Below are 18,791 nucleotides of genomic sequence, written 5' to 3' on the forward strand. Positions count from 1 at the left end.
ATCTCTGTTCTGAAGGTACTTCCTTGTATTCTGAAGCTGTGCCCTCCAGTCCTACACTCCCACCCTTTTAGAACCATCCACACATCCACCTTATCTGGGCCGTCAAATATTTGTAAGGTTTCAATGAGATTCCCCCAACCCTCATTCTTCTAAACTGCAGTGAATACAGGCCTGGAGTCATAACAGGAAATGACACAACATCAGTGTTAAGCAACAAAAACTATGGCAAGCTGTTATACAGAAAAATGTTCTATTTGTAGAGTAAACCCGTCTCTTTCTTTTTGTCTACAGAACATTGTACCTGCATGGAGTGACACGCCTGGACTACTCAATGTGGTGCAGTGATATTCAGAGTGCGGCGGGCAGTCGGGGGAATGCACTAAGTGACCAGCAGCTAAGCAGAAAGGACATCCCCATTATCGTTGACAGCTGTATTGCCTTCATTACCCAATATGGTGAGTAATCACCACAGCATAAGGGGCACCAACTGTGCTCTGGCAGTGGAAGCAATCCCAGATTATGAAGTAGTCACAAGTAGTTTCATGACCACAGCTAACACAGAGTGATGGAAACCAAAGCTGTTCCAACACTGGATTCAAAGTTCAAAATAAATTTATTACCAAAGTACGTATTAAGAATACACGTAAGTCATCATATACTACTTTGAGATTCATTCTGTTGCAGGCATTCACAGTAGAACAAAGAAACAAAAAATAGAATTACTGCAAAACTAGACACAGAGATGGACAAATAACCAAAGTGCAAAAGAAGACAAACTGTATAAATAAAGCCAATAATTAAGTAAATAAATAATACTGAGAATATGAGTTGTAGAGTTCTTAGAAGTGAGTTCATGGGTTGTGGAGTCAGTTCAGATATGAGGCGTGGGAAGTTATCCATGGCAGTTCATGAGCTTGATGTTTGAAGGGTAACGACTGTTTCTGAACCTGGTGGTGTGGGACTTGAGAACCTAAATACTTCCTTGGCCTTGATGTTGGGGGTCCTTGATCATAGATGCTTCTTTCCTGTGGTAGAGCTCTGTTTAGATTTGCTCAAAGGTGTGGAGGGATTTCCTGTGAAGGACATGGGCTATGTCCACCCGTGGATGGAAAATTCATTTCTGTTTCAGTCCAGCAGTTCCTCGGTAGCACTTGGTACATTTCTGGAAAGAAGAAGCAAGCACAGTGATCTTCTAGAGGGGCTGCAGCCACCATGGGTCAGTGGATGATGCTTTCACTACTGAGATCAGGGGATCAGCGAGTGAATTTCTCTCCAGATACGTGAGCACACCATTCCGCTGCAAAAGTTAGTGCAGTATGTGCTACCTGAGAGACCATATTTGATAGATTCATCTATCCCTTGTCCTTATTTCCCAGAGGCAAATGCAATATGTATCATTGAACAGAGAGTTCTAAAATAAATGATGCATTTATTTGGTCCATTGAAGTTGCTTGGTCATGTTGTGAATAACTGATTCTTCACTGCTATGATGGTGTCCACACTTCAAAGGGTGTCAGCAGCTGTATAGCAGATTGGGATCCTGAAGAAATCACCTTGGAAGTTAATGGTCAGGCTGTGGCTGTGATCAAGTCATTCAGATTCTTGGGCTTACCATTACCTATACATTGAGGTAGAACAAGAACATTACACTCATTGCAAGGAAAGCCCAGCAGGGATTGTTCTTCCTATGCCATCTCAGGAAACTATACAACCCAGGGCATATCATAAGACCATAAGACCATGACATTTAGCAGCTAAATTAGGCCATTTGGCCCATTGAGTCTGCTCCACCGTTTCCTCACAGTTGATTCAATTTTCCTCTCAGCCTCAATCTCCTGCCTTATCCCTGTATCTCTTCATGCCCTGACCAATCAAGAATCTTTCAACCCCTGCCTTAAATATCCATAAAGACTTGGCCTCCAGAGCACCAGTGGCAAAGACTTCCACAGATTCACCAAACTCTGGCTAAAGAAATTCCTCCTCATTTCCATTCCAGAAAAACGCCCCTCTATTCTGAGGCTGTCTCTTCTTATCTTAAACTCTCCCACCATAGGAAACTTCCTCATCACATTCACTTCATAAAGGCCTTTCACTATTTGATAAGTTTCATTGACATATAACGTATAAAGAATCGGCACCAACACAGACCCCCAGGTGCAGAGGAGATTTACAAGGATGTTGCCTGGATTGGGGAGCATGCCATACAAGAATAGGTTGAGTGAACTTGGCCTTTTCTCCTTGGAGCAAAGGAGGTTGAGAGGTGACCTGACAGTTGACAGTGGATAAGATGATGAGAGGCATTGATCATGTGGATAGTCAGAGGCTTTTTTCCCCAGGGATGAAATGGCTCACATGAAAGTGCACAGTTTTAAGGTGCTTGGAAGCAGATACAGAGGACATGTGAGGTATGTTTTTTACGCAGAGAGTGGTGAGTGCATGGAATGGGCAGCCAGATGATAGTGCTGGAGGCAGATACAATAGGGTCTTTTATGAGACTCCTGGATAGGTACATGGAACTCAGAAAAATAAAGGGCTATGGGTAAACCTAGGTACATTCTAAAGTAAGTACATGCATGGCACAGCATTGTGGGCTGGGAAGGGCCTGTATTGTGCTGTAGTTTTTCTATGTTTCTATAACGCCCAATGCAGAATACCTAATCCTTTAGTGGATTCAATCATAATCTGCTCTAAAAAGCCATCTTGTTTAGGCACTCTAGCAATCTCCCCCCACCACCCATCCCCGTAATCCAGCACCAACTTAATTTTCCCAGTCTGCCTGCATATTGAAATTCCCCATGACTATTGTAATATTGTCCTTTTGGCATGTATTTTCTACCTCCTGTTGTAATTTGCAGGACACATCCTTCCTACTGTTTGGGGGGGTCTGTATACAACTCACATCAGGGTCTTTTTACCTTGCAATTACTTAGCTCAATCTACAATGTTTCAACATCTTCCGACCTTATGTGACCTATTTCTAATGATTTCACTTTTACCAAAAAGCAACACTGCCCCCTCTACCTTCCTGCCTGTCCTTTCAATACAATGTGTATCCCTGGACATTAACTTCCCAACAATAATCTTTCAGCCATGATTTAGTGATATTTACATTATCATGCCTGCCAATCTGCAACTGTGCTGCAAGTCCATCTACCTTATTCTATATACTGGGCACATTCAGATACCACACCTTCAGTCCTATATTCACCCTTTTTGATTTTGATTTTGTCGCACCATACTCAACTTTTTAATTCCTAACTTTGAGGTCTTAACAACTTCAGCCTCCACAACCTCTCCATTAACTGTTCTGGCACTCTGGTTCCCATCCCCCTGCTGCTCTAGTTTAAGCCCCACTGTGCAGCCTTACCAAACCTTCCCTCTAGGATGTTAGACCCCTCCACTTCAGGTGCAAATTGTCCCTTCTGTACAAGTTCCACCTTCACTGGAAGAGAGCCCAATGATCCAAAACTCTTTTGCCCTCTTTCCTACACTAACTCCATATTAAACTAGATAATCTTCCTGGTTCTGGCTTCACTGGCACATGGCACAGGTAGCAATCTTGTGATTACAACCCTGAAGCTCCTGCCCTTTAACTTAGTCTGAACTTTCTGAACTCCCTATGCAGAACTGCTTCAATCTCTTACCCATGTCAGATCCTGTTGAATTTTTACTCAGCCGACATTGAGAGTGCTGTGACCACCTCCATCACCACTTGGTTTCCTACCACCTCCTCCCCTCCAAGTCCAGGTTGCAGCCAGTAAGTAGTCCACTCAGTAGGGAAGACCATTAGCTGTTAGCTACCGACATTAAAAGATCTGCTTGTCACCAGAGCTAAGAAAAGAGTTGAAAAATAATTCTGCTGACTTCACCCACCCAAAGCAGTCACCTATTCACCAAGTTGCCATCAGGGAGACATTACCAGCATTACCAGTCCATCACCAGCAGGACTAAAGGTCATCGGGAGCTATCCAGCTTCTGATCAAAACTCACTCAGGTGTAATACTGTCGCTGCACATCATCCGCTAAATGGACTCTCTTGCTCTCCTTGTTCTGTTGATAATTATTGAGTCAGTTCATATGTTCTCATGTATTTGAGTTTGATTATTGACAGTTGCACATGTGACTGTTCTGCTAATTGTTAACTGGTCCTGGCTGTTTGCACTATTGTCATGTAAATTGTTGCTGTGGTGTCTGTTTTGGTTTTGGACTTGGCACTGAATAAGAATCAACTCTGATATGTTTCACTGCTCGCAGTGAAGTGATTCTGATTCTGGATGTAAAAGGGAATCAATAAGGAGGTTGATAATGTCAGGAATTGTTTCCAATGGATGTTGCTAAAAAGATGGATCCTCAAACTCTGGGCACCTGCACACTGCTATTATAACACTGCCTCTGCTCAAATTCGAGAAGGAAATTGGTGCTTTGACTTGTTTGTGCAGTTCTTTTAATAGTTAAGCAGAGATCTAATCTTCAAGACATGAAGGAGACTGAGCAGGTGAAGGGAGAGAGGCTTGATGGGAGTCTTGGACCAAGAGGTATGGTTGAAAGAGCAGAACAAGAGCAGGGAATGAGAGGTCAGTACAGAATCTAGTCCTCCACTCTGTGTACAAAAGCCAGTGACACATGCATGGGGCATCCATGGTCAGATCCCCGGCCAGCAGTCCAGCGAGAATGAGGGATGGTAGTCCTCTCTACCCATCACCTAGATCAGTAAGTTGTGGGCAGGTTCTGGGATCAGAGTTCATTGTGGGCAGGAGGCATGAGGGCCTATAACCTCCTAGGTAGGCGAATTGGCAAGACCAGAGTTTGGAGCCTAGTGTTCGGGATTGCTTCATCAGCGAGTCCAGATTTTGAGGCTTAGTGTGTTTGGGGTCCTCATCCAGGTTTCTCATTCATTGTCATCTGTGAGTTCTGGGGTGGATATTGAACAGCAAAGCTGAAGCCTGGGTCTGCAAGTCTCTGTGAGTTCACTCAAGAAGTCAAGACCCAACGTTTGTGAATCAGCACATTCACAGGAGGCCAAAGACAGCCTGTCCTGGGGTTGGAGGATTGTGTATGTGCTGCTGTTGTTTTGTTGCTGCTAGTGTTCAGTTTCTTTGTGTTCTGTGTTGTTCTGCCTAGCATTGTGGGCTAGAATGTATGGTGACATTTGCAAGCTGCCCCCAGCACATCATTAGTTTGTATTGGTTGTTAGTGCAAATGATGCATTTCACTGTATGTACATGTAATGAAGAAATTAATTTGTGTCAGAAAGTAAAGGAAAAGGTTTGGTTCAATTACTTACAGGTAAATAACTGACAACTAAATAAAGTAGCTTTTAATTGGTTGTTTCTTTTTGTCCAACCATCTCACCAGTTCATGCTGTGAAAGATCATTATGAAGTTGAATAATTTCCAACTGTTTGAAAAAACAGTAGTTGCGTGTCATGGTGGTGACTTCATTAAACTGTTGTCTGTTTATTGATTCTGTCTGCTAACTACATGGTGACTGTTTGGTAATGGCTGAATTTTACATTGAGAATGCTTGGTTTACTCAGTGGGTTAGGGCTATTTATAGCTGAATACTGAGCCTGAGATGAGAATTTTATGAAAGAATGAAAAAGATGAGGAATGGCTATCACCAGTGTTGATGAGTGTGTATTTTATAAAATAGTCAAAACTTTACATCATCTTGTTTGCTCTTGGTAGACTCAGTGAAGCCTTCTTGAAGAATAACTTGAGAACAAGTGGGTACAATAGAGTTGGAAACCACTGTTACTTTATATAATACTTTTTATAAGATTTGTACTTTTTAACAAACTGGTGTATTTTTCACAGCATATGGTGAATCATCCCCACTCACTGGCAGAAAGTGGTATAGCAGCTAAACTGACAGTTTATCATCTTTCTCATTTTTCATTGGCTCAGTATTCGCACATTGCCCACCTGATGTAATTGTTTTAATTATGTAGCTTATTAACTAATCTAAGGAATTTTCATTATTTTATTATAAAAAGATAGAGTTTTCAGAGGCGTCATCTTGGCTTCTTTATTCTTTTGTCTTCGCATCCGTTTATCTCTCAGCATCGTTTCTCAGCTGTTTATTTAGTTCGCTTAGTACTTGTATGTTTGTACTCTAAAATAAACTGAATCCTTTGAATTAAGACTGTTCCATTATTTCTAACTCCTGAAAGATCCTGAAAGATGCACAGAGATACAACAGTGTATGAAGTGTTTTAGGTGCTGCAACCCAGAGCAACAGATTCTGTTGCTGGAGGAGTTCAGCCAGGTAGCACCTGTTGAAGAGAAATGGAGAGTGAAGGTTTGGATCGTGAACCTTCATCTGTTAGAGGGAAGATAGCCAGTATATAGATAAAAGAAGGGAAGGGAAAGTGTGAAGCAAAAGCTAACATTTAGTATACAAAGGGTATTGTTCCACAATGGTAGGATTGCAGTGAGTTCAAGGGTCAAGGATCAACTTTATTCGCCATGTACATTTAGATGTGCAAGGAATTTACTGTGGCGTATTGGTGCGACATGAAGTAACAATGGTTGCAGTAACTGAGGTTATAGGTCAAGAGGGGTTGGGGTGACTAACTAGAATGATTATCAGTTTAAGTGCATGGGGAAAGAATCGATTAATATGGTGTGAAGTTTCTTTTTTGTTGTAATAGTCCTATTGAACTTTCCAGAAGAGAGCTTTTGGAAAAGGCAGTTTGCAGGATGGGTAGTGTCCACAATGGTTTTCCTGCCCTGCTTCTTTGTCCAGGACACAAACAAGTCCTGCAGACGTGGTAGACTGCAGGCAGTGACTTTTCTGCTGACCTGGGATGATTTTCTGATATTTTGGAAAGAAGGAAACATGGATAGTTCTAGTTCAGAATGCAATGGCACTGATAACTCAAGGGTTTTTGTTTCTTTTTTTTTGTTTTGCTGGCTTATTGGCGGCTGAGAATAGTTTCCACAAATTATAGACTGTAGACTGTTGTCCTCATATGAACAGCATTGTGTAAACCTGACATCTCCCACAGGGCTGTGCCATGAGGGGATTTACAGGAAGAATGGAGCCAAGTCACGCATCAAGCTGCTAATGGATGAGTTTCGAAAGGACGCCAGGAATGTAAAGCTACGAACAGGCGAGCACTTTATTGAGGATGTCACCGATGTCCTCAAGAGGTTTTTTCGGGAGGTAGATGACCCAATCTTTATGACAGAGCTCCATCCACAGTGGAAAGAAGCTGCAGGTAATGTGCTACATGAAAATGTTATGGGAAAACAGCATTTAAATTACTTACTTATGGATGGATTGGATTAGCCTCTTTGATATAAGTTGCCAGTCAGCTGTAGTATTACCACTGCATTTTGCTGTGTGAGCTGTCTGCTTGGCATAAGGTATAGGAGTAGAATTAGGCCTATCATAGCTGATTTATTATCTCTCCCAAACCTGTTCTCCTGCCTTCTCCCATTACCTTTGATGTCCTTACTAATCAAGAACCTATCAACCTCTACTTAAGTATACCCAATAATATGGCCTCCATAGCCGCCCGTGGCAATGAATTCCACAGATTCACCATCCTTTGCTTAAGTAAGTTCCTTCTCATCTCTTTTCTAAATGGACATCCCTCAATTCTGATGCTGTGCCCTCTGGTCTTAGACTCACCCGCTGTAGAAAACATCCTCTTTGCATCCACCCTATCTAGCCTTTCAAAATTTGATAGGCTTCATTGAAATGGCTGAAGAGATTGTAGAGGCATTAGTTATGATCTTTCAAGAATTACTAGATTCTGGAATGGTTCTGGAAGACTGGAAAATTGGAAAGAAGGGAGAGAGGCAGAAGAAAGGAAACTATTGGCCATTTAGTTTGGGAAGATATTTGAGTCGGTTATTAAGGATGTGTTCTCAGGGTACTTGGAGGCTCATGATAAAATAGGCCATAGTCAGAATTCTTTGAAGAACTAACAAGCAGGATAGACAAAGTAGAATGGGTTGTTGTTGCGTTTGTGGATTTTCAGAAGGCCTTTGACAAGTTGCCACACATGAGGCTGCTTAACAAGCTATAAGCCCATGGTATTACAGGAAAGATGCTAGCATGGATGAAGCAGTGGCTGTTTGCTAAGTACAACAACTCTTAGTATAAAGGGATTCTTCTACCTCTTCTCCTCACTTTCCCCGTAACATCTTTAATTGGCATTCCCCCTCACTAACCATCACCTTACCACCTCCCTTGGACCAGTTCCTATCATCTTAAGGAGGTGATCTTCTTGAAATATAAAACTCTGCATGGGCTTGAGAAGAACAATATGAATAAGGTATTGTGTTGTAATCAAGGACTAAGAGGCAATGTTTCAGAGTAAAGAACTGCCGATTTAAAAGAGAGATGAGGTTTTTTTTCCCCCAGACGTTGTGATATTTTGTAGTTCACTTGCCTAGAGAGCTGTGCAGAGTCACTGATGGGTTCAAGGCCAAAATATTTGGCCAACATCTTCCATACTGTTGAAAACTTCTGGTTTATGCTAATGTTGTCTTGATGCAAAGTCATGTTTCATCTGAATTGATCTGAGATTATGATCAGGAACATAACTATATAATTCAACCTTTGCCTGTGACAGAGATGTCTTCATTTTGCATTGTGTACTTTCCCTAGGTTTCAGGGGTGGTGACAGGAATATTCTAGTTAGAACTGTCCAATTAGCAGGTAGCAATAGTTTAATTTGTATGCCAGCACAGGTGAGAATGCTATTTGCTGCAAAGTAGAAAATAGGTATTTCCCAGTGCTCATCTTATCACACATAAGGATGTGCATAAAGTCAATCTCTTGCTAGCCTGCTCAAGCTGCTGTAACTATTGTGTACACAGACATTTCTTTCTACCTGACTCTTTTAAGCACCCTCGCCGAAGGCTCTTAATTTCAGATTCTCTCTCAGCTGTTGAATTTGGGATTGGCTCATTCAAATGCCAATCAAACTAATTGATTTGCTCTGAGGGAATAAGTCCTTTTTACATTGGCAGATTAATATGGTGAATGAAGTTTAGAATGAACTCACTAAGCTGTGGAGACTGTGTGAGTTTGAATGAATGTACCAAATAATCTCATTTTTGTATACTGTTCTCTTTATATTCTTGTCTCTATTACGTATATTTTTTGCATATCACATTAATGAAATGTTTCCTTATAAATAAAAAAAACATACTTGAGATGTTAAGAATTGTCTCCAGTGGACATTGAAGAAAGAATTATCACTAAATACCACACCCACACACACACACTTGTAGTTTTACACAGCAAAGTTTCAAGGAAAACAAGTGTTGTGACCGATTTGCTTTCTCTTTCTTTCAGATATTTCTCATAAAGCCCAGAGACTGCAACAATACAAAGAAATCATTCACTTGCTCCCAAGAGTCAACAGGATGACTCTTGCTGCACTGATTGGTCATTTGTACAGGTTGGTCACTTTGATCTCATCAGTTGACAATTCAGCAGACTAAAAGCTAAATTGCTCTTGTTGAAAAGTGTCTTCAGTTAGGTATTATCCACAAAATTGCTGATACCATGTACTGCATGAACTTTATAGACTGGCTTCCAAAATGTCTTGTACAAGCAAGATTTACATTCTATTGTTCCTTGTAGTCTAAGCCATGATACTAACCAAACCCCATCAGTAATGTAGTAGATACATCTGCAGTTTGAATGCTGTTTCTACAGATTTCTTACCTATATAATCTGTTGAACACTAATGATATAACTAACTAAACAGAACTGAAGTAACAAGAATGATAAATTTTTGATTTATGATAGTGGAGTTCTGGGATAGAGGAGGAGTCGAGGGCTATGGCACATTAATGATAGTCATATTGAATGACTAAACAGGTTTGAGGGGGTTGAGCCTTCCCCTATGTTCTTGTGATATCTGGAGAGGAATGCAAGCAATGCTATGTAAATGTGGTCTTTGATCAGCTTTCCAATTTTAAGAGAGTTTCCAAAATCTTGATGGTCCTGTGACATGTGTCAGAAGCAGCCTTGTCCTTCAGCTCTGCCGCATTCCCATTCAACTCAAGTGCAGAATGATTCTATAGGCTAAGAAATTAGCAACTGGGGGTGAAGTCAGATGTGTTTGTCCATGTCATTGTAACTAAGGTTAACTTCTCTCTCTCCCTCTCTCTCTCCATCTGAGCAGGGTTCAGAAATGTGCAGACCTCAACCAGATGTGCACCAAGAATCTGTCGTTGCTTTTCGCCCCCAGCTTGTTTCAGACCGATGGGAAAGGAGAGCAGGAAGTGAAGGTGGTCGAGGACCTCATTGACAATTATGTGACAGTGTTTGATGTAAGCAACCACAAATGTAATTACACAAGTTCAAGGGCAAGGGGAGCTTTATATGTTTCTGCAGGAACTGGGCTATCATTTCAAGATATATTGCACTGCATAACAAAAAAGGCACAAGAAGGTAGAAGATTTAATATGGAGGTAGAGAAAGGTTAAGAGGAGTATGTTATGCTTTGTAACTTAATAAACTTATTGAAAGAAAACACAGGAGCTGAGAGGTATGTGTTTAGTTTCTTTTCTATAATGAGGTGCTCACATATGATGTAGTGGCGTAATCATGTATGCCATTCCTATACTTCTTACAAATAACCCATAATGAAATATGTAAACAAACAAAGAATGCTTAATCAAAAAATATATTTGCAATATTACTCAAATACTACTGAAATACTGAATACAATACAGGATACTACTCTATAGTGACAGAGCATGGAAACAGGCTGTTAGTTCCATTGGATATGCACTGACCATAAAGTAACCAATTACACTAAACTTACACTAATCCCTTTTTCATTTTTCCCATATTCCTATCAATCCTCCAATTTTAACATCCTCCAATTTTAACAATCCTCCAACTGTAACATTTTACAGCAACCAGTTAATCCACAAACACACTCACCTTTGGGATGTGGGAGAATACAGGAACATCTGAAGGAATCGCACTCGGTCACTGGGAAACTCCAGTCACAACCCATGGTCAGTTTCAAACCCTAGAGACGTGAGGCTGAAATTTCTGAAAGCATAAAGATTAGCTTTATGTGCCTCATGTACTTTGAAGCACTGAAATATACAGTAAAATGCATTGTTCTATTGTATGTTTCGAATTGATAGAGCCTGGGTCTGAGAGCAAGGAATGGCTTGAGGTTTCAACAATTTACATGCAGGCCAGATTGAAAAAGGTCAGTGTGTCTAGGCCGGAGGTGAGAGGGATGGACTGGTTCAATCACTGCTCCACAATTTTTACTCGATTCTGCACTGAACTGTAGCTGAAGCTTACAATTATCAAAGTTCACTTCTGTGAACTTCAGTTCTGAATGCTATTTGCTTACTTCTATTGTTTGCACATTGTTTTTTCAGCACATTGGATGTTTGATGGTCTTTTTTTAATAGGTTCTATTGGGTTTCTCAAATCTCAAGGTTCTATAAAGTGTATATCCTATGATGTGGGAGATGTACTTTAAACTTTGAACTTTGAACATTTGCATCAACAATCAATACAGAACTGCTCAGAAGCCCTAATGGATGTCAATGAGATTGTCTGATATTTGTATTGGCATTTGCTGACTATATTTTGGGTGTTAGAAATGCTACGGTCATGGGTGAAAACTTAGGGATAATTCCTTCCTTGTCAGTTCCAAGTTAGAAAGTTATCAAATGGAATTCATAGTACAAGAGGAACTGATGTAATATCTGGTGGATTGATTCATCCTGTCTGTTATTTTAAAACCATTCAAAGTAATAATTTCAAATTATAGCCGCATTCTGTTGGATCTTTCTGTGAAGACTTAGCATTTACTCACACTACACTGTTTCACAAGCTTTTACACTTTATTCCTCATTGCTATTGTTTTACCTTATTCTACTTCAATGCACTGTATAATGATTTGATCTGTAGAGACAGTATATAAGTCAAGCTTTTCACTGTATCTTCATATGTGTGACAATATTAAGTCAATACCAATACCAAGGAAACAGCACTTGAAGGAAGGACCATCCATCCCATTGTTTAGTTCAGACTGTTCCCTACTCCTTCAAAACTCCATCACCACTTTTCCAAGAAAAAGAAGCAAACTGGCTGTCCTGAAGAAGGGCCTTGGCACGAATTGTTGGCTCTTTATTCCTCTCCATAGCTGCTGCTTGACCTACTGAGTTCCTCCAGAATTTTGTGTGTGTTACTCTGCTTTTTCAAGTTAGCTTGCTGGGTTTTGATTCAGGGATGGCCAAGGGCAGTCCTAGATGACCGTTAGCGCAAGAAACCACAAACCAGGGGCAAAGTATTCTCTTCATCCAGCAAGCTCTGAGTTGATGTTTTGTTTTGAAAATGATCGGAGAGACACTGTTCTATCCACCGAGGCAACATTGACTGTATTAGTGTTCCTTCTTTAACCCGCAGTCAACTTTGGTTTCATCTTCGTTTCTCTCCTCTTTTGCAGAGGATGATGATAAAGCAGTGCAAAAGTATTTCTTCTGTTTAAAAGGGTCTGGACCAAGTAAGACTCAGTGACAGGAGAACTTTGAGTGGATGCTGTCTGGGGGTTTGTGTCATGTTACAAGCAGCCTGTTTGACTGACTTGAGTAATAAATTTCCAGTTGGATGGAGTTGTAGTTGTAGTCATACAGAATGGCCACAGGCCCCTCCGCCCAACTGGTCCATGCCGGCAAACATGCCACTTTGCCCAAGCCTGGACCATGTCCTTCTAAAATGATTGAAAACTTGGTGCCCATGTTGCCAGAATATCAAAGCCTGGTGCACCATCTAGTGGATAGTTGGACAAGAGCAATTTATGATACATCGATTTTCCTTCTTGTGCACTGATGAAGAGTCTCGGCCTGAAATTTCAGCTCTTTATCCCTCTCCATAAATGCTGCTTGACCTTTTGTTTATTATTAGGGGCTACAAATCTTTGATAAAACTTTCTATCTCTTTTCACTGACGTTTTTCTTTTCTAACGAAGATGAAACCATCTTCCCCAGAAAGATTACTTTCTCCTCCAATTAGTCACTTCACACAGCATCATGGAATTATTATGGTTCAAAGTACACTTACTAGTCCATTGATCTGTGCTGAGACCTGGTGGAGCAATGCCAATGACTCTTGTAAACTATTTTCTTACAAGTGCCTATCTAATTCTACAGTCATACGATCTAGAAGTGGTCCACGAGTTCACATACTTGAGATCAACCATTAGTGACACTCTCTGCCTCAATGCTGAAATCAATAGGCATATCGGCAAAACAGCATTGATCCTTGCTCGACTCTCCTCACGGGTCTGGGAGAATCCAAAACTTGCTACAAAGACCAAGAGTGCTGTGTACAATGCATGCGTTATCAGCACCCTCCTGTATGGTAGCGGACCATCTACTCCAAACAGGAGAGGAAACTCAATAGTTTTCACCTGCGCAGCCTTCGGCTCATCCTCGGCACCACCTGGAGAGACAAAGTGCCAAACTCTGAGATCCTCTCCCGGGCTGGACTTCCCACAATGTTCACGCTTTTAAGACAACGCAGACTGCACTGACTGGGCCACTTCCGTCGTACGAAGGATGGTAGACTACCAAAGGACATCCTGTATGGAGAAATAGCAACAGGCAAGAGGAACGTTGGTAGATCCCAGCTTCGCTTTAAGGACCTCTGCAAGTGCGACATGAAAGCCTTAAAAATCACCAGAGAGAGCTGGGAGGATACGGCATTTGACCACAACAAATGGCAGGGTACTCTTCAGCAACACCTAGAGCGTGGCGAAGGAGTGATCCTGAGTCCGTTTGAGCAGCAAAGAGCTAAACGAAGAGCACAGCGGACAGAGGACAACAATTCCATGACGCCCTACACATGCAGCAACTGTGGCAGAGCCTGCCGTTCCAGGATCGGCCTCAATAGGCACAGTTGACACTGCTCGACCAACAGGTGACTACCAGAGGTGCTGTACCCATGGTCGACTATGACTGGAGGGCACACACGGTCTCAGTCATAGAAAAGTACAGCAAAGAAACAGGCCCTTCAGCCTCTCTAGTCTGTACTGAACCATCTAAACTACCTACCCCCATCAACCTGCACTGGGACCACAGCCCTCCATACGCTTACTATCCATGTTCTAATCTAAACTTCTCTTAAATGTTGAAATCGAGCTCACATGCACCACTTGCATTGGCAGCTCATCCACACTCTCACAAGCATCTGAGTGAGGAAGTGTCTCCTTATGTTCCTCTTAAACATTTCACTTTTCACCCTCAATCCATGTAGTTGTAGTCCCATCCAATCTCAGTGGAAGAAGTCTGTTTGCATTTACCCTACCTATACCTCTCATACTTTTGTATACCTCTATCAAATCTCCTCTCAATCTTCTACATTCCAAGGAATAAATTCCTAACCTCTTCTTTCCTTCCTTCTAACTTAGGTCCTCCAGACCCAGCAACGTCCTTTTATATTTTCTCTGTACTCTTTCAACCTTATTTACATCTTTCCTGTAGGTAGGCGACTATTCTGAAAGTAATTCCATATCACAGCTGACTTCTGAGGAGATTCAGCAGATGCTGGAAATCCACAGCAACACACACAAAATGCATCTGCATCTATCTACAGTCAACATTTTGAGCCAACACCTGCAGTTAGGAAAATGAAGATTTACTTACATTCCGTCCTTCTATGTTTTGGTCATGATTTCAAGATGGTGTCTCTTGGCTTCCAATGTAACATGAGAACATATTCCCATTCTTTACCCTATCTAAGTCCATCACAGTCTAAAACCAATAGGACAGATAACTGACCAACTGTTAGGCTGTTGTGTTTTTTATAACCCAAAGGCTGGGGGGCGGGGGGAGGGTGGTATAGAGAGGCATGAATCTACAGCCTCATTTTCCAGTTTTCCTACTGTTCCCATTCAATACAAAATGGTCCCAATTTAGAACGAAGCCTCAACTCTACTCTGCAAATCAGTTCGTTAAAGTTAGCAATGTTTCATATGGTTTTACAACTTGTAAGATGCTACCTACCATTCTTGACAATACAAAACACCTCAAAGACTTCTAAAGATTGATTGTAGATTAGAAAATAAGGTAAATAGAATGTCTATACCATTGATTTGCCTCTGACAAACCTCCCTTGCAAGATCAATCTCTACTTGTTATTCAACTTCCCACACCAACAGATCCTTGATGTACCCTTGTGGCATTGGTCTCTGTAGCCTTTTTGTCTGCTTACTGTGTTAGAGGGGTTCCCAACCTGAGAGCCACAGACCCTTCAGTTAAGGGTAGGGATCCAGGGCATAAAAGAGGTTGGGAACCCCTGCAGTGTTAAAAAAAGCTGCTTGGTTTGTGAGTGGGGCATTTGAGAACATCTTGCTGAGACCCCAATGTGACCAATTGCTTTTGTCTGCCATAGATTGATGATGACCATGTGACGCAGATAGATCTGGAAAACAGTCTGATCACTACTTGGAAAGATGTGCAGGTAGGAGGCCAATCAAATCTCACCAGTGAGTAATCATTGGTCACTCTTTTCAGCCTGAGGTTGAGAACTCAGTATCCAGCTTCAAGAGACACTGGGATCCTTGTGAAATATTTTGCAAGATCTAAGTTGAACACTGGAAAGGACAACATAAATAAAAATCATATGGCAGCTTTAGACATATTAAAACATTTGAAGGAAATAGGAACATAAGACAGTGGACCACTAGCACAGGGAGAGAGAGCAATAAAGAGGAAGAAAATGCGAATAAACAAGAGTAAGAGACAACGATTTTATACTGTTCCTTTCAGATGTCCTAAAGCCCTTATACAGAGTGAAGAGCATGTTAGAGATGAGGGAGCATAGCAGCCACGTGAGAGCTCAGATTCAAACATGGCTGCTGGAGAAATACATTAAATAAATGTATAGTTCTTAATATCTAGTCTCAGTTATTGTAGATATGAACTTTTTCGCTGTAACTCTGTCTCGTTCATGTAGATTAGCTTTATTTGTAATATGTTAATTGAAACTTTGAGACACACAGTGCAATGCTCCATTTGTGTCAATGGTCAAAGCAGTCGGAATATTTGCAAGGGCAGTTCACAAGTGCCACCACACTTCCAGTGCCAACGTAATATGCCCACAACTTACAAACCCTAAACTCATACAGTCTTGTGCAAAAGTCTTAGATAAATATATATGTCTGGAGTGTCCAAAACTTTTTCACAGTACTGTAGTAATTACACTGTCCTGCTGTGTAAAAGAAAAACAAATTTCATGACCTATGTGAATGATGATAAACTTCATTCTGATATGGGTCTCTTTTGTGGGCTGAGAGTGGGAAGGAGGCAAGGAGAGTGGAGCAGGAAGCACCAGAGAGAAAGTCTGTAATGATCAATAAGTCAATTGTTTGGAATCAAATGACCTTACCTAGTGTCTCAGGCTAGGATTGTCTGCACCCGTGTCTCCACCCCACTCCCCCTGCTCCTGGCACTCCTTCTCAGCTACCTGTCCCACACCCCTCCTGGAATTTAAGAATGATACTGGTTTGAGATTGCATCAAGGGACAAAGGCTGCAGAGCCAGATATCAAACTTCAGGACCATCCTCTATGACGCCAAATGTGATTGTGCTGTATGGCAGAGCCTCAGATTACTGAGCAAAGCTACAGATTTTATTTTTAATCAAATAAATAGTAGATAAATCAATCAATTAATCAATAGTTATTACAAAAAAATCTCCCTTAGATAATATTGTAGTCATTTGTAAGTCACAAATATCTGTCTCTCCTAACAGAGTTTGTTTGGCTTACAGCTTTCTCAGGCCGGAGATCTGATCATGGAGGTATATGTTGAGACAAAGACGACTGACTGCTGTATGACACTCAAGGTGGGTCTGGAATGTGCAAGTAGCATTTTCAGTTGAAGCTTCAAGAGGCAACCAATAGGAGTATTGCCTGATATGTAAACACAAGGGATTCTACAGGTGCTGAAAATTGCCAGATTCTCTCATGCTTATGAATGTGTGTGTTGCCCTTTACATGACTAATATCTCTCCAGTACAACTTCCCATGTTCAACATGTACCGGGCTGACCCACTGCCTCACAGCTTCAGCAAGACAGATTCAATCCTGATCTCTGTATTGTAAAAGGTAAATCTTCGTGCTTGTCAAATATCTCACCACCCCTGGGGTGTAGAATGTAACAGAACTTTGATTACTACCATGGGAATACAACAATACAACCAGGAGAATGTAATACTGCTCTGGAAGTAACCATGGGAACCTGAATGTTAGTGAAGACAGGAGTGGGACAGGTGAAGAGAGATGACAGTGATGATTGGTTCTGGTTTAGTGGTTTGAGTTGGTGCTGTGTATTGGAACACTGACTGCAGCGTTCTATTATCAGTGGAGAGGATATAAAATGGAACATTAGTGGGGCTTGGGGTAACTTTTTGGGGCCTCACAGACACGGTGGTTATGAACAGCACTGTGGATTGACAGAATGGGAGGTGAGCTGCAGTGAGAGGAGCCCGGGCATAACTAGATGAATATTTTATTGTTTACTCTGTTCTGTCCTAATAGACTTGAATAATAGATAAATGGTGTATCTTTCTGCCTAACTGAGCCAGATATGAGAACCTTTTGGTGTAAAGTGACATTTTGGTGTAGTCGACAGGATGAGTGCATGGAGTTTGCAGGTTCTCCCAGCAAATGTGTAGGTTCCTTCCAGGTGCTCTGGATTCCTCCCACATCCTGAAGATGTCAGGATGGCAGGTTAATTGACTGCTGCAGTGAGAATTAACATTTGGTGGGATTTGAAATGAACTTAAAATTAGAACAGTGTAGTATAAATAGTAGCCTGATGGTCAATGCATAGTTGATGGGCAGAAGGGTCTGTTTTCAAGACTAATTGGACAAAAAGATCTACAGCAAGAAAGCTAAACATTTAAATCCAGTGATGCCCATTGATTGGTGTGGCCATTTGGTCAAGCACATTCCAAGGCAACATAATTAACAACTAAGGAGCGGGGAAATGGAATGTCGTTCACCTACAAAGAGTAATGAGAAAGAATGCTCGAGAACATCAGACACACTAAAAGGTGGGACAGAGAGCCAATATGTCATCCTCATTCTGACCGATGTGTGACTGCAGACCCATCAATATGACTGATTCTTATACACTCAGTGGCCAATTTAATCGTACATTTTCACAACTTTTACTGAGCCTACCTTTAGAAAAATTAAATTCCATTTTGGCTTAAGCCAGTTATTGAACAGAAATTTATTATGTTTGCCTTATGAGATTTTAAAACTTATGAAAGGGAAAGAAAGTGGTTAATTTCAAGAAAGGGAAGCTAAGCTTAACTACCTGTTTTTGTCAAGAAAGGTTGGCTAAAATTTCATTCTCTACTCAAAAGAGCATTGACAATTATTTTTGAATTATTATATCTACAATTTACTGATCACACTAACGTACTGTGAGCTGTAGATATAATAATTTTGATGCAGGGGTTCCCTGAGACCTGAAAATTATTTCAGTGGTTCCTCCATGGTAAAAAGGTTGAGAAAGGCTGCCATAAACTGTTAGAACTGTGTGCCTTTTGGGTTTCTGTGGGTTGGACACACTGCATAGTTACTTTTAGTAAAACACCTAACATTATAGGTATCACCTACAATGACATCAGAGGAACTGACGAATCAGGTGCTGGATATGAAGAACATGTTAACAGGAGAAAGGGAAGTTTGGGTCACCTTTGAATGCATTGAAAACGGTGAACTGGGTGAGAATCAAAATCTCTTCACTTGATTGTTGATGCATGTGTGTG

At 41.2% G+C, this 18,791-nt stretch overlaps 1 protein-coding gene across 1 annotated transcript in view; it reads left to right on the forward strand.

Annotated features, from left to right (window-relative positions):
• arap3 (ArfGAP with RhoGAP domain, ankyrin repeat and PH domain 3) overlaps positions 1 to 18,791 on the forward strand; it is a 276,417-nt gene that overhangs the window by 223,816 nt on the left and 33,810 nt on the right. Inside the window, exons 18-24 of the mRNA XM_059990469.1 lie at positions 292 to 455; positions 7,010 to 7,222; positions 9,316 to 9,421; positions 10,154 to 10,301; positions 15,400 to 15,468; positions 16,779 to 16,853; positions 18,629 to 18,746. Of these exons, the coding sequence (XP_059846452.1) occupies positions 292 to 455; positions 7,010 to 7,222; positions 9,316 to 9,421; positions 10,154 to 10,301; positions 15,400 to 15,468; positions 16,779 to 16,853; positions 18,629 to 18,746 (893 nt within the window). The remainder of the gene's footprint in view (positions 1 to 291; positions 456 to 7,009; positions 7,223 to 9,315; positions 9,422 to 10,153; positions 10,302 to 15,399; positions 15,469 to 16,778; positions 16,854 to 18,628; positions 18,747 to 18,791) is intronic.

The sequence above is a fragment of the Hypanus sabinus genome, chromosome 15, assembly GCF_030144855.1.
Source record: "Hypanus sabinus isolate sHypSab1 chromosome 15, sHypSab1.hap1, whole genome shotgun sequence".
Taxonomy (NCBI): Eukaryota; Metazoa; Chordata; class Chondrichthyes; order Myliobatiformes; family Dasyatidae; genus Hypanus; species Hypanus sabinus.